Source organism: Giraffa tippelskirchi, chromosome 3 (genome assembly GCF_054371585.1).
Source record: "Giraffa tippelskirchi isolate mGirTip1 chromosome 3, T2T-mGirTip1v1.2.pri, whole genome shotgun sequence".
NCBI lineage: Eukaryota > Metazoa > Chordata > Mammalia > Artiodactyla > Giraffidae > Giraffa > Giraffa tippelskirchi.
The window spans coordinates 73,332,698-73,348,798 of record NC_137277.1 but is presented as its reverse complement, the minus strand read 5'-3'; the positions used below and the strand labels follow the sequence as shown (position 1 = coordinate 73,348,798).

The window sequence follows — 16,101 nt, the reverse complement described above, 5'->3', positions numbered from 1 at the left end:
ACTCTGTACCTGAAAAATATAGCAACTAAATTGTAAAATTCACTAGATGGGCTCAAAAGCAGTCACAATCAAGCAGAAGAAGTAATCAGTGAATTTGAACACAAGTCACATGAAATTATTGAGTCTGACAAGCAAAAAGAAGAAGCTGAAAAAAAGAGTGAACAGATTCTATGGAACTTAAGGGATATCATCCAGCATACCAATACACACTATGGTGAGTTCCAGAGAAAAGAGAGAAAAAGGGCAAGGGGATTATTTTAGGAAACATGGCTAAAATCACCTCAAATTTGAAAAAGCATGAATATACAAATAATAAGTTCAGTGAATTTTAAATAACATAAGTCCACAGAGACTACCTGAGACATAATCACAACCATCAAAAGCCAAAGACAAAAGAGAATCTTCAACTGGCACCATAGAAATTGCTTGTACAAGAGATCTCCATAAAACTGTCAGTAAAACTTTTAGAGGAAACCTTGCAGGATGGAAGGCAGTAGGTTATATATTTAAAGGGCTAAAAGAGAAAACTGTCATGTGAGAACTCTATTACCAGTGAAAAATACCCTTCAAAATGAAAGAGAAATCAGAACATTCTAAAATAGAAAATGAAATGCAAGAAATGTTAAAAGAAGTTCTTCAAATTGAAACTAAAGGATGTTGGATGGTAACGCAAAGCTGTATGAAAATTTTAAATTCTCTAGTAAAGTTAAATATATGGACAAATATAAAAACCAGTATTATAATAATTTTAGGTGGATTCTTTACTATCTGAGCCACCAGGGAAACCCAAAGACTAAATGGAATTTATATAAAGCCGTAATTTGGGACAGCAGTAACAAAGGGATGGGTGGTGGATCTATCGAGGAGTAGAGTTTTTGTATGCAACTGAGTTTAAATTGATATCAACTTAATTATCATAACTTTAAGATGTTATATGTACTCTCCGTGTTAACAACAAAGAAAATAACTCTAAAATATACATGAAAGGAAACAAACAGGGGATCAAAATGTGTCTCTGCAAAACTTCAACTACTAGGAAGGAAGGCAGCAGTGAAGCAAATGAAGGATTTCATTCTTCAACATAATAAAGGTAATATCTGACAAACCTACAGCTAACATTACCCAAAGGATTGTGCAGATTAAATGGAATCCTTATAAAAATTCTGACTTTTTGCAGAAAAAATACATTTGAATATCTATGTGGTATCTCAAAGGACTCCCAGTAGCCAAAACAATCCTGAAAAGAAAGAACAAACTTGGACTCCTGATTCCAAAACTTATTACAGAATCATGGTAATCAAAGCAATGTGGTGCTGCCATAAAGACAGATATGTAGACCAATGGAATAAAATAAATAACCCAGAACAGATCCTTAATATATCATCAAATACTTTTTGATAAGCATCCCAAGACCATTAAATGGAGAAAAACGTCTTTTCAACATATGGAGTTGGGAAAACTAGATAACCACACACAAAACTGAAGTTAGACCTTTACCTTATACTATGTAGAAAAACTAATTCAAAATAGGTCAAAGACACCTAAGTAAACTATAGAATTCTTGTAAAAAAACATAGAGGGAAAGCCCATGACATTGGATTTAGCAATAATTTCTTGGATATGATACTAAAAGTACAAGCAGTAAGAAAAAAATTAGATAAGTTTGACTGTAATTATAAATTTTTGTGCTTCAAAGGAGAGTAAAACATCAGCACATAGAATGGGAGAATATAATTGCAAATCTGATAAGGAAGTACTATTGAGAATATATAAAGAACTCCTATAACTCAACAAAAACAAAAAACAACCTGATTAAAAAATTAGGCAAAGGGCAGCTTGAATAGATACTTCCTCAAAGAGGATATATAAATGGGCAATAAGCATGTAAAAAGATCCTCAACATCACTGGTCATTAGGGAAATGCAAATCAAAACCACAATGAGATGCTATTTCACACCCATGAGGATAGCTATAATAAAAAAATTTTTTTTTTCCATAAAATAACATGTTGACAAGAATGTGAAGAAATCAAAACCCTCACACAATGCACTGGAAATTTAAAATGGTACAGGCACTATTGAAAACAGTATGAGAGTTTGTAAAAAAAAAAATTAAACACAGAGTTACCATATGATCCAGCAATTCTACTTCTGGGTATATGCTCCGAAGAATTGAAAACATGGACTCAAACAAACATTTTTATATTTATATTCATAGCATCATTATTCACAATAACCAAATCTTGGAAGCAACACAGGAGTCCACTGATGGATGAATGGATCAGCAAAATATGGTACATAATTTCAACAGAATATTTCTCAGTTTTAGAAAGGAAGGACACCCTGACAAGGACATGTCACCTTGAAGACATTGTGCTAAATGAATAAGTCAGTCACAAAATAGCAAATTTATGATTCCACTTATATGAGATACCTAACTAGTCAGGTCACATAGGCATAAGGTAAAATATGGGCTCCAGGGGATGGAGCGAGAGGGAAGTACCATGTTAGTATTTATGAACTAGGATTTATGAGGACAGAGTTTCAGTTTCAGGGGGAAATGAAGAAGTTCCAGAGATGGATGGTGGTGATAGTTTCACAATAATGTGAATGTACTCAAGTATAAAGCTGTACACTTAAAAATGGTTAAGATGATAAATTTTATGTGTATTTAACCAGAATTTTAAAAGTGGGAAGAAAGTCAATTTAGAAATAATCTGCATTTGGTTTGGAAACTCAGTGATACATTATTCCAGGTTTACCTCTGTATGGAGAATGAGGACAGATTGTGATTTTACTTAACCAGTAATTTCTTGATTCATTAAATATACAAAAAAATGAAATGTTCTTTTTCTCTTCTGTTTTAGTGAAACTGAAGATTATACTGCAGAGAGAACTAAAATTTTGGAAGGTTGGATTTATTCTTTTTCTTAATTTAAAGTAGAAACTATTCAAAAAGATACTCTACTGCTCTGATCAGTTTTTTTAAGTTATCAAGCCTGCAGTTGATACTACTTTTTCCTATGAGCTTATGTACTTTTAGAAAGGATCCAGTACTATATCATGCAGGTGTTAAAATAAGTGAACTAGTTTATGTCATTATTAATGATTTTGGTCAAGAATATGATGTGGTAAATGAATTTATGTTTACCATGCTCCTGTGAGAAATATCCACAAAATCAGAGTATATATCATAGTTTCTAGCTGAACCAGAAACCATGATACTAGGATTTAACAATTTATTTGAGAACTTATCCTTTCTTTGTGCTTAACCAAATCAAAACGTACCCCTAAAAAAGGCTTTTAGGGCTAAATTCATATGCTTACATTTAAATGTGGCTAGTATGGACCTCACTTTGTCTTTGGGTTTTTTTTAACCTATAATTATATTGAGTTCTTATAACATTTGTGTGAGGACTATCTAGCACTCTATTTATTGAAACCTCAGGTAATTAATATGGTTCTAACAGTGGCAGCATGTTCAAGAAGTTGAGTTTGTGCCTACTATAAAGTGGCCTTTAAATCTGAACCACAAGTTTACCCTGGGTATTTTGAACATACAGCTCACTTAAGGTGTTACTTAAGAAACATATTATCTCAACTTGAAAGTGGAAATCATTTTTATTAAGATGGTTCATAAAATAACGGTGAGTACACAGAATTCTATAAACATACTATAACCCGGTGTCAAAATAATCACTGTATGATTCCCATATTCTAGAATCCTAGGCTGTTTAGAGTCAGACAAAAATCACTTAATATAACTTCCTTCATTGTTTACATGAGGAAATTCAAGCTCAGGGTGAGGAAGTGACTTGTCCAAGGTTACTTTAAGTCACAGGCAGAGCCTAGTCTAGATCCCAAGTCTTCTGACCCTAAATTCAGTGTTTTGTTTATTCCAGCTTTGTTGCGGTGATCAGCTTAATTCTTATATCCTTCAGTAATATTGCAGCTGTCCAATTCATTCATTCAGAGATTCACTGAGCACCTCCTTTGTGTTCTAAAATCCCATATGTGAATAAGACTGATAGAGTCCTCAACATCATAGAATTTACATTGTAACTTGAGGCAGAGCAACAAAGATAATTACAGGTATAAGTATTTCCCATCCCATCTGAAACAAAAAACAAAGAAATTACAGTTGCATGCAAAACCTTACATCATCTGGACATCACCCCAAACCCCTATTATCACCTCTTCAGTTTCCCTTTCTGGCTCACCCTGTTCTAGCCTCACTGACCTTCTGCTAGTCCTTAAACATTCCAGGAATTCAGGATCTCTGCACTTGCTGATCCTCATGTAGTGCTCTTCCTCCTGTATCTACATTGCTTATTCTTCACCTTCAGAAACTCAGATGTCACCTTCTCAGTGAAGTCTTCTTGGACCACACATGAAATTGTAAACTCATTGTCAAGATGGCACTGCATATTCCACTTCTTTGCTTTTTTTCTCCCTAGCTCTTATTACTGTATGACAGACTTTGTATTTGTTTTTTTCACTATCTCCTTCTAAACTATAAGCTCCATGAAGATCACAGCTATATCCCCAAGGGCCTAAAACAAGCTTATAGTAGGAGGCAGTAAATAAGAGAGACTATGGGAATAACTAAAGAGAGTGCACAAGAATTCTGTTTTGAATACGTTAAGATATTAGAAATTTAAGTTGAGATGTCACATAAGCCATAGGATATTTAAATCTTGAGTTGAATGACAAGATTAAGGTTGAACATTTTATAGTTTTATATACACTATAAAATATTCCTAATTTTAGTTTATAGTTTTACATAGAATATAGAAGAAAATCTCAAATAACTTGAATCTGAATATCCTAGGATCCTAAACTAGCAGGAATTTTTCTGTGACTTTTCATCAAAACAAATTCCTAGTACATCCTGGAAAGCTGATAGTCACCTAACCTTGAAACATAAAAACTAGTGTTTGGAATGATAGCCGTGGTAGTAAATCCAAATGTCCTCAGTCATTTAAAAGTCAGTTTAATTCTGTGAAATATAGAGTTAGATACTTTAGAAATATTATTAACCAACAATGAAATTTTGCCAGCCTTGTCAGGTAAGTCAGATAATTAGCTCTTCTCTTGTGTTAACTGAGGTGATGCTACTGTGTGTGTTGTTTTTTTTTCCAGAACCTAAATTGATCCTAACAAACATGTGTTGACTTTGATGAGTACATATCTATAAAATGCATAGTTTTTTATACATGAGATATCTAATTAAGTCTTTTTGAGACAGAGACAGGAAAATAGTCTCATTCACAGTCTACAAAGGGGAGGAAACTGGGAGAATAGTCAGATTAAATTCACCAATATCCACACAGCTCTAAGTAGTGAAGCTAAGACTTAAACTCAGGTTTTCTGATGTCCTAGCAGGTGAACTGCCTTCTTAGTAATGGGTCTTTGTGAAACTTATCTCATAGTATCATTTCTACCTCCTTGGGTTGAATTTTTTTACTGGTGTTTTGACTTCCCCTGAAATTTAGGCAACTTTTAGTTGTGCAGCAACTCCACCAGGTTTCTCCTCTTGGTATTGTCTCAAAATTCTCCTGATTCTCACTCAGAATATTTCATAAGACTAGCTCTTATGAAAGACTTCCTCTTCGTTCCAATTGTCTGCTTTTAATTAGCTGTGTAGAATCAAAGAGTGCTAGAGCTGGAAAGGCCCTTAGGAATCACATATAGGGTAACTTCTTATTTTACATGCAAAATAAATAATAAAGAGGCACAGAGGGATTGAGTGGTCATTCATAGATTTATAGTTATTAAGTTACAGAATCTGTCTTTCCTATGACATCACACTTCATCTTTCATAATTCCTAAAAGAAGGGCTAAAATATGCCACATAAATCTAGGGATATCACCTATTTCAGTTTTGTTCACATTGTCTATGCACTAAAACAATTTCTTCTATTAACCTAATTCTATGACTTTTCAGTGAAAAACAATAAGATCAGGTTTGTGTCAATGTTATTTATGCCTCAGAAAGAATACTATTTTTTTCCTGTTTTTTTTCTTCCTCTCCACAGCAAGTTCTCAGGAACAAAAGCCAGAAAATTCAAACAGTGTTAAGGTAAGTATTTTTTCTGTAGCCTCTAATTAGAATATATGAGGCCATTTGAGTATATTCTATTTTTCAAGGTCAAATCAATGACTGTGTGGTGCTGTTCGAGGGGCATAAGGAAGTATTCCCCTATTTGCAATTTCTTCATGCTCAAATCTCTCCTCCATGGTACCCAAGAAATCCATCAATTCTCACTTTAGGATTAAGATATCACTCCTTGCTTAAGTGCACAGGATAAGCCACTGTTCCTCCTTAGCACATGAAAACAATTCCATTCCTTAACTCTGCTACTGCAGTCACTGGAGGAAATCTGAGAAGGAATGTGTCACTTGGTCCTTCTTAGGGCAAGTAGACCCAAGTGAGGGATTTGGTGGAGGCAGGGAAGAAACAGAAGCTTCAGAAACGGAAGAGAGCAGGTTATAAGAAATAAATGCAAAAAAAAAATGCGAAAAAAAAGAAAAATAAATAAATGCTGATTCCATCTATTTTTATGCATTCCTAAGGACTGGCTGCCTGCAGACAGTTTTCCAGAAGACCGAGCTATGCTCCAGTGTAAACTCAGAAAGTGTCCTTCCTAATCCTTTTTAGAAAGTTTCCAATGAGTCTTCTTATGTTGTGGTTGTTTCTTGGCTCAATTTAATCCTATTTTTAAGCAAATCTCCCCAACCCCATGACACACAATCCATCCAGTCACTTCTCCTTACCAGAGTAATTTTCAGAATCAAATCTTACAACTCATACTTAAGATAACTTTTACCATATCTCTAAAGATATTGGGTTAGTTCCTCACTCAACCTAATCTTCATTTTTAAACTTAAACATCTGTTTGACAACCTCAGGCTTCACTTAGGCCATATTTTCCAAGTAAAATCATATGTCACTAAAATGGAGACAATCTCTAGTCCAAGGACCTGATTAACAGGCCATTCCTTGTACCAAATGGAATTGCTGGCTAATCTGCACCCTTTTGGCTCTTGTCCTTTTTCCTCACTTAACTGCTTTTCCATGGTAAAATTATGCTTAAAGTTTTTATTCAGCCCAGTTCTGAGTAAGGTGAAGTAAAGCACATTCCAATTGTGTCTCTCACTGATTAAAAACTCTCTAGACAACTACTGGGAGAAGGCAATGGCACCCCACTCCAGTACTCTTGCCTGGAAAATCCCATGGACAGAGGAGCCTGGTAGGCTGCAGTCCATGGAGTCTCAAAAGAGTCGGACGTGACTGAGCGACTTCACTTTCACTTTTCACTTTCATGCATTGGAGAAGGAAATGACAACCCACTCCAGTGTTCTTGCCTGGAGAATCCCAGGGACGGAGGAGCCTGGTAAGCTGCCATCTGTGGGGTCACACAGAGTTGGACACGACTGAAGTGGCTTAGCAGCAGCAGCAGCAGACAACTACTGAGGGTTCTGAAAAGCAACTAATTCAGTAGTTTGAGGCAGGAAATCAGAACTCCAAAACCATTATGAGTTTCGTGTGTTTTTTCCTCTCACATCTCCTGGCATAGACCCAGGGCAGTTCAAATCCTGTAATTACATAGAGAGAATGGATAAAATAAGAAAGCTCCAAGAGAAACCATGGCTCTCTTACCAGAATTAGGAAGAAATACCTATGAAATGGAAAGTAGGGAAGCTCACTTTTCACCACCATTTCCCCTTCTTCTGCCCTATCTCAAGGTAAGTTTCAGCCATAAACCTGTACAACAGTGGCAACAAAGCTGTGAGGCACTTAAGACTGAGAGAAAATCTTTCTCTCTGACCAGAGGAATTAGTCTCCAGTAACATGAAGAACACGAGGGGGAAACCGGATATGTTTTTCTCTGCCTTCTTTTGTTACTTTACCCTGGACATGGATACAGTCATGGGATGTGTGAGACAGCACACAGGAAGGCTAGAGCCATAGCATTCTAAACATAGAATAGGGGACTGTAGAGAATCAGACACTGAAATCAAAGAGAAGAGGGACATGAAAAAGGAACCCCTCCAAATCTGCTTTTATAAAGTGTCTCCTGGGATGTGCATGCAAGGAACTCACTTGAAGTTCTGTAGACAAAAGGCTATGAGAAATTGAACTACAGTCTTAATAGAGATACATACTAAAAAATACTGCCAAGACTCTGAAAACTAAATTTACATTGGAACCACAGTCACAGAAGACAGGGTAAATTGTTCAAAATGATCAGGATAAAATACAATATTACTCAACATACAAAGAACTAAGACAGTGTCTATAACTTTAAAGGGAAAGGACAAAGATGCCAACTCCAACATAGGCAATATTTTTAAATTTTCAAATAAAAACTTTAAGTGATATTAAATTTAATTAGGCTTCATTGGTTTATTTTTGTTTTTATTCTCATTATTCTAGGAGGTGAGTCAAAAAGATCAAATAGAACCTAACTAAATTTAAAAGCTTTTGCACATCAAAGGAACCATAAATAAGACAAGAAGACAACCCTCAGAATGGAAGAAAATATTTGCAAAGCAATTGACAAAGGATTAACCTCCTAAATATACAAACAGTTCATGCAGCTCAATATCAAAGAAATAATGCAACCAAAAATGGACAGAAGACCTAAATAGACATTTCTCCAAAGAAGACATACAGATGGCTAACACACACATGAAAAGATGCTCAACATCACTAATTATTAGAGAAATGCAAATCAAATCCACGAGATATCACCTCATACCAGTCAGAACAGCCATGGTCAAAAGACACAGGCACCCCAGTGTTCATTGCAGCACTGTTGACAATAGCTGTGACGTGGAAATAACCTAAGTGTCCATCAGCAGAGAAGTGGATAAAGACAATGAGGAACATATATACAATGGAATATTACTCAGCCATATGAAGGAAGGGAATTGGGTCATTTGTAGAGACATGGATAGACCTAGAGGTTGTCATACAGAGCGAAGTAAATCTGAGAGAAAAACAAATATTGTATAATAGCGTTTACATGTGGAATCTAGAAAAATGGTACAGATGAACTTAACTGCAGAACAGAAATAGAGACACAGATGTAGTGAACAAATTTATGGTTACCAAGGGTGGCGGGGATGTGAGGGTTGAGATGAATTGGAAGATTTGGACTGCCGTACATACGCTACTATGTACAATGTAGGTAACTAATGAGAACCTACTATATAGCACAGGGAATTCTGTGCTCTCTGGTGACCTAAATGGGAAAAATCCAAAAAAGAGGGGATCCAGGTATAGCTGATTCACTTAGCTACATAGTAAAAACTAACACAACATTGTAAAAGAACTACAATAATTAAAAAAAAAAAAGAACTTATAAATTTTTATTGAAAAGGTTATTTTAACAATGTTCCATGAAGTAACAGCAAATACTCTTGAATCTAATGTAATGCTGGAAGTTCTTAGCAGAACTTAAGTATATTTATTCATCTGAGACACCTGGTAGCATCTGCTTCTTTCTTATAGAATAGGTATTATCAGCTCTGATTCTCACACATTAGAGTCAAGTATCCTGTTCAAAATATCTCAAACTCTGCCTCAAGTCCTCTTGGAGGAACTGTGGTAGAACTCATTAATATGTGGTGGTCTTTGCATAATCTATACACAAGGCATTTTGTGTTACATATATTTAGTCTTACTTCATTGACTTATTTCCTTTTTAAATTACTAGCATTCTAGAATAGCTACAATGAAATCTTGCTACCTGTCCCAGGCTATTTCATGCCTTTCTGGAGAAATTGCTTCTTTTGCATTCAAAGATGTGATAAAGTCCTATGGAATAAAGCTAGTATCTAAGCCATGTTCCCTGCTCTAGATTCACACAGCCACTTGACTTCTCTTCCGAAACAGCTAAGATTTCCATAAAAGGAAGTTAAGAGTTATGTAGTAAACATCTATTTCCTTCTCTTACCTTTATTATCAGGAAATAATCTATAACTTATTACTCATTGCAATTTATCCCAAACAAGAGGAGGGAGAGACAAAGCTGACATTTTTTTGTCTCTTATGATACCTGAGCCTTCAATTATTTGGTAGTCAAGTTCATATCTATGATAAGGGTCAATCCTAGCCATATAATTGGCAAAATGTATGAGTCTCAGAGAATAATTATTTGTAACTGCAGAACACAGAAGTCATATAAAATGCTATAATGATTATGCTACATCTCTTGAGGATTTCTAGATATCTCTAGTATGTAGTATCTAACAAAAGGTTGAATCAGTACTTTGCTTTGTCTTGCAGTTTATCACCATTTTTGAAGGAAACAAGAATACTCTTCGCAGTGTGAATCCCTCAAAAGAAGTCAATTCAGGTACAAAATATGTTATGCTTTTAACATTACTTCTAGAATGAGTAGTTTCTCCTTTGCAGTTTTGATGAGTGTTATCAATATGAGATTGCTATATATAAAAATACAAATATTATGTATAAATATTAAGATATTATTTCTACTTGCAGTTTACTATGCAATTCTTAAACCAAAGAGGTAATAGGTAATGGAACTAACATTGATCAGATATCAGCCAACTTCATTTTACTAAAGAGAATGTGAGAATAAGTTATTCAAGGTCACCTCAAGCTAGTAAGCTACAGTGCTGTGGTTCCAATACAGATCTGCCAGACTTCAAAGCCTGAGCACATTCAGCATGACCATAGTTGACATACTCAAATGATCACAGGAGCTAAGTAGGTGACAGACAAGAACAGCAGTTTGAGCAGGGGTCCATGACATGCCCAATCTAAAGAAGGGAGCAGTTACTCAGGTCCAGTCATTGGCATGCTGGCTTGTTGCCAGGCCTTCTAATTCAGGTCTTAGCATTTTTCAGAAGAAAGTAGAGACAGTTTTGTGTGAAAAATCCTGACTTTCAGATTTTATGACATAATTTCAAAACACCTGATGAATGAAAAAATCTTTTTTATATCTCCTACACCATATAATATTCCCTCTGCAAGTCTTAGAACCCTAATTTACAAATGAGAAAATGGAGGTAAATAACTATCGGAGGTTAAACAGCCAACAAATGGAGAGCTTTTAGGGTTCAAAAACATATCTTCTTACTTTTATCCTACATTCTTTCTTCCCTCTACACTGTGGACCCATCTAGTTGCCATTGCATCCCAGACCTAGGTCCTTAGTGGGTAATGACCAAAAACAGATTATAGTTTTGTTGTGAAAAGAACTATTAATTGATAAACACAAGAGTTCACTGTTCACTCTGGGAATGATGCTATTAACCTAGTACACCAGCCACCCACCAGTCTTCTAGTAGTGAATATGGATTTGGGCAGTCTTTGGTGTGTTTCTAGAAACCGCTTTACAACACTGGAACCACCCAGAATTTCTTTTTGACTGAAGATTCCCAGACCCTCTATAGACTGGCTAAGTTAGTATGTTGGAGTAATGATGCCCAGAAATCTGCATTTTTAACAAGACCACCAAGTTTTCAGAACATTAACCCTTATCTCTCCAATGAGTATTTCAGAAGCCTTGTCATAATGCCTCAGTCATGTTAGAAAAATTTTTATCTTTCCTTTTCAGAATGTACATTTTTCTCTTTCATCCATACTTCTGTCTTTTTGCTACAGATTTTGACTTTTGACTTTTTAATTTTTAGATAATTTAAAAAACAATAGCACAGTAAAAATCTAAACAGAGGCTTCCCAGGTGGCTCAGTGGTAAAGAATCTCCTGCCAATGCAGGAGACTCAGAAGACGTAGGTTCAATCCCTGGGTTGGTAAGATCCCCTGGAGAAGGAAATGGTAACACACTCCACTATTCTTGCCTGAACAAAAAATCTCAGAGACAGAAGAGCCTGGCGGGCCACAGTCTGTAGGGTTGCAAAGAGTCGGACACGACTGACCAACTGGGCATGGACAAAAAACCTAAACATTCTTTTTTTTATTCTTTATTCTGTTGGCTTTCTTGGACTTCCCTGGTGATTCAGATGATAAAGAATCTGCCTGAAATGCAGGAGACCGAGGTTTGAACCCTGGGTCAGGAAGAGCCCCTGGAGAAGGGAATGGCAACCTACCAGTATTTTTGCCTGGAGAATTACACAAACAGAGGAGCCTGCCAGGCTACAGTCCATGGGATCACAAAGAGTTGGACACAACTGAGCAACTAACACTCACTTTTCACGTCTGACAGCTTTAAATTTGCTGCTGGCTGTGTTAGCTTTTAAGGAGCTTCCCAGGTGGATCAGACGTAAAGAATCTGTCTGCCAGTACAGGAGACAAAGGAGACCCAGGTTCGATCCCTGAGTCAGAAAGATACCCCGGAGAAGGAAATGGCAATCCATTCCAGTATTCTTGCCTGGGGAATCCCATGGACAGAGGAGCCTGGCAGGTTACAGTCCATGGGGTCACAAAAGAGTCAGACATGACTTAGTGACTAAACAACATTTTAGCTTTAACCATAGAAGATCACCTTGCTAGAAAAAACAAATCTAGTAACTATAAGAGGTATAGTCATGAATTCTGGCATGTACTGGAATTAAGAGAAGATGGGCTTTTACTATCATGTGTGCTTTCATGTCCTATCACATCCTATCATAAGTTTTCATAAAAGTACATAAATATTCACCTCTGTCTTTACATGTAAAATACTCATTTTGTTAAATTTTAATATGATATTCTCTAAGAGTCCATGCCCTGAAGAAGTGATACAGAACAATAATTCCAAATGGAAGCTGTTATTATCCATAGTCTTCTTTCACATGACAAAAAATATCACTTGAAGTCAGTCAACTAAAAATTTGCCCAAAGTCATGAGAAATAATAGCAGCTTTAATGCACTTCTGTTTTCAATTGAGCACTCTGAAATAGACAGTCTCGCTGTGTAGACTTGAAAGTTATCAGTACTCTCTATGTGAGTATAGCTCATTAGCATTTTTCAGATTCTTCTGCTAGAAAAAGAAAGGTATTCCTTGAACACCTGATTAGAGAAGAATCAGAGTACAGCAGGTATAATGATGCCATGAGAGTCAGAAAACTGCCTATCGAAGTGTGATGACTTTCTACTAAAGTGACCTTAGGCATGGTTTCTGACTTCATCAAGATTCATATCCAAAAATGGAGATATCATTCTGTTTCCTTCACAGGGGTATTAGAAGGATCAAATCAACAGAATCTTTGTGAATATTTTTTAAATCCCATAGTTTATTTTATAAATGTCAATTTCTGAATTCTAAATCATTAATCCTATGGTATTACTGCCTCAACTAGAATGTCTAATAAATATCTATACTGCTTTGCTTTGTCCACAGAAACTTCCAGGTCTGATGTCCCCAAACAAGGATCTAAAATGCTGGCAAAGGTATCTTCAGCTCTGTCAAAGGTGTTTTCTCGAAATACTAACACCAATACTTCCAAATCTTCCTCACCACCTCACCAGAATGAGCATTGAAGTTTTTATACCTGATATTACTATGCTTACTTCCCTTAGAAAATAAAATGTTTTTTAAAACATAACATAGTGTCCAATAAGATGATTCCTGTAACTCTGAGCAAAAAATTAAGAGCAAGGGAAAGAGACACCTGAGTAACAAAATTTTGACAATGCTTCTGATTAAATTTTGGTATAAGGAGATGCTGAGTGCTGGTATTACATACATGCCATGAAGATAAATAGACAAAAAGTATATCAAGTAAATCAGTCAGCCCTCATTACCCACCAGAAAATGAACTTGAATTTTTCCTATTAAATTTCCAAGGGTATGTTCACCAAAATAGTTAGCAAGCTGAGATAAAACTCAAGCTGAATTCTCTGACACAGATATGAAACTGATTGGTTCACTATAAAAGATGTATTTGTATGTTCAAATAAGAAGTATCTCTTACCAGCTACAGGTAAAATTTCATCAGTTTATAAAACACTTCCCAAATAAAAATATGTAGCTATTGATAAAGAACCATCAAGAAGTAAAGAATCACTGTGGATAAAATATTATATATACATAAGATGACCCCTCTCCTTAAAAACCCTTTACAGACAAGGTACCTTTGTGGATAAAATACCATCAATAAACAATTTTTGGTCAGTAACGTTATTAAATTCTTTATATAGACACCTTATATGAACATAGATCTCAAGATTCTATTTGTAAGAACATAAAAAGTACTGAAGAAAACTTAACAAGATGGATTATTAGTACAGTAATAAAGGAAATTTTTTAATATCAGTTAACTTGCTATACTTTGTGATATGGATCCAAATTTATTCAGCATGTTTGCTCCTGAGTTCTAAAAGTCTTTTTAAAAGACCCAAAAGGTGGACCAAACAATAAAGAATGTCAGTCATCACCATTATCTATCCCAGTGCTGACTCATACATCTTCAGAGAATGTGATATCTTCTGTTTTCTCTATATAATATTCTTGACAGTAGCCAGAATTAAAGCAGAAACATCTGAGTAAATTTTGTTCTACACAATTGGATTTCCTTTAATAAATTTAGTCAGTGAGGTTATGACAGATAGTTCCAGAGGAAAAAATGTAATTATAAAGAATTTTTATATTCCAGTGATGATGAAGATACTCAATTAGTCTCAGTTTGACTCAAAGATCATACAAAATCATGTACACTATAGATGTAGATCTTTTAAAATATGATAGTTGATAAGAAATGATTGGAAGTCCAGATTAAAACTATTTTCAGGAGAACTAATTCTACCAGTGTGCATAAATTGACAGTTGAGTGTATCCTTATAAATGTCATCCAAACAAACCACTGATTATCCCCAGCTTTAGAAATCCCATGCTTTCAGGTTGTCTTTTAACATAAAAAAATTTTACTGTAAATTATTTTTAATCAAAGCTTTCATCCATGTTTTCAAAAGTTGATAAGGAAATAAGCAAATCTTTAGCAGATCTGATTCTAAGGCACTCTGATTCACATATTTCTCTAATTAAATATTTAACATGTAAGAGTAGTGTACTCGCTGATAGGTTTTTAATGATGAAAGAAATTTTCAGTTTTCTCCAACTGAGGTAGAAAAAGAAGCATGAAGTTCAGAATTCTTGAAGCTGTCAAAATTATGGAAAAAGTGATTTAAATTATTCATAAATTTAAGTTCTAGGAAAAACTTTAATCCACAAAAGTTTCTATTGCATGTCATGTGTTGAATAAACTTTGTAGCTGTTTAGATAATATTAGAAAAGATATTAAAAGTATCATAGACTGAGTTGAAAGAAATGCATATTACCTGATAAAATCTGTAGTAGCTTAAATTTCTATAAGTAATGAACTTTTGATACTGAAAAATATTTTTTAAATCCATAAAGCATGGGAATAATTTCTCAGGTTTTTTATTCCATTTCTGCTGTACTAATACAGAGGTTGGCAAATCTTTTACATAAAGGGCTAGATAGTGAACATCATACTTTTGGAGGGTATAGTGGTCTCTGTCAGAACTATTACATTATGCCTTTCTAGCACAGAAGCAACCATAGTTAATGTATGAACAAGTGAATATGACTGGAAATTCAGTTTATGAAAAGTAAAATTTGAATTTTAAAATTTTTACATCACAAAACATCTTTTTTTTTTCAGTGATTAAACAAATTATAAAACCATCCTTAGTTCACAGATTTCACAAAACGAGATGGTAGGCCAGATATACCCCTGGTGGTAGTTTCCTGACTCATGTACTATGAAAATTTGGGATCCATAAACTAACTGAGTTTGATATTAAAGATACTAATACTAATCAAAGATACTTTGATATTAAAGATAGTACTAAAAACAATGAATTTGGGGAGTTCCCTGGCAGTCCAGTGGTTAGGACTTGGTACTTTCATTGCTGTGGTCTGGGTTCAGTCCCTGGTTGGGGAACTAAAATCCCACAAGTCATGCAGTGTGGCCAAACAAGAAATGAAATTTTACTAAGGAAGTTTCAAAATATATTACAAAAAAAATAATACATAAGGTTCAAATACTCATCTTTTTTTGTAATTTGATTATTGAATACATTTCTGAAAAGGCACATGTACATTCTGCTACAAGCTACCTTGAATTAGAAAAAGAAAGTTACATCAAGATTTAATTTGA

At 35.0% G+C, this 16,101-nt stretch overlaps 1 protein-coding gene across 1 annotated transcript in view; it reads left to right on the top strand.

The window, feature by feature from the left end:
• The window catches only part of FSIP2 (fibrous sheath interacting protein 2), a 130,664-nt gene extending 117,140 nt beyond the window's left edge, over positions 1 to 13,524 (top strand). Inside the window, exons 20-23 of the mRNA XM_081581062.1 lie at positions 2,867 to 2,910; positions 6,038 to 6,081; positions 10,297 to 10,366; positions 13,320 to 13,524. Of these exons, the coding sequence (XP_081437188.1) occupies positions 2,867 to 2,910; positions 6,038 to 6,081; positions 10,297 to 10,366; positions 13,320 to 13,459 (298 nt within the window). The 3' untranslated portion in view covers positions 13,460 to 13,524. The remainder of the gene's footprint in view (positions 1 to 2,866; positions 2,911 to 6,037; positions 6,082 to 10,296; positions 10,367 to 13,319) is intronic.
• Positions 13,525 to 16,101: the final 2,577 nt, after the last annotated feature.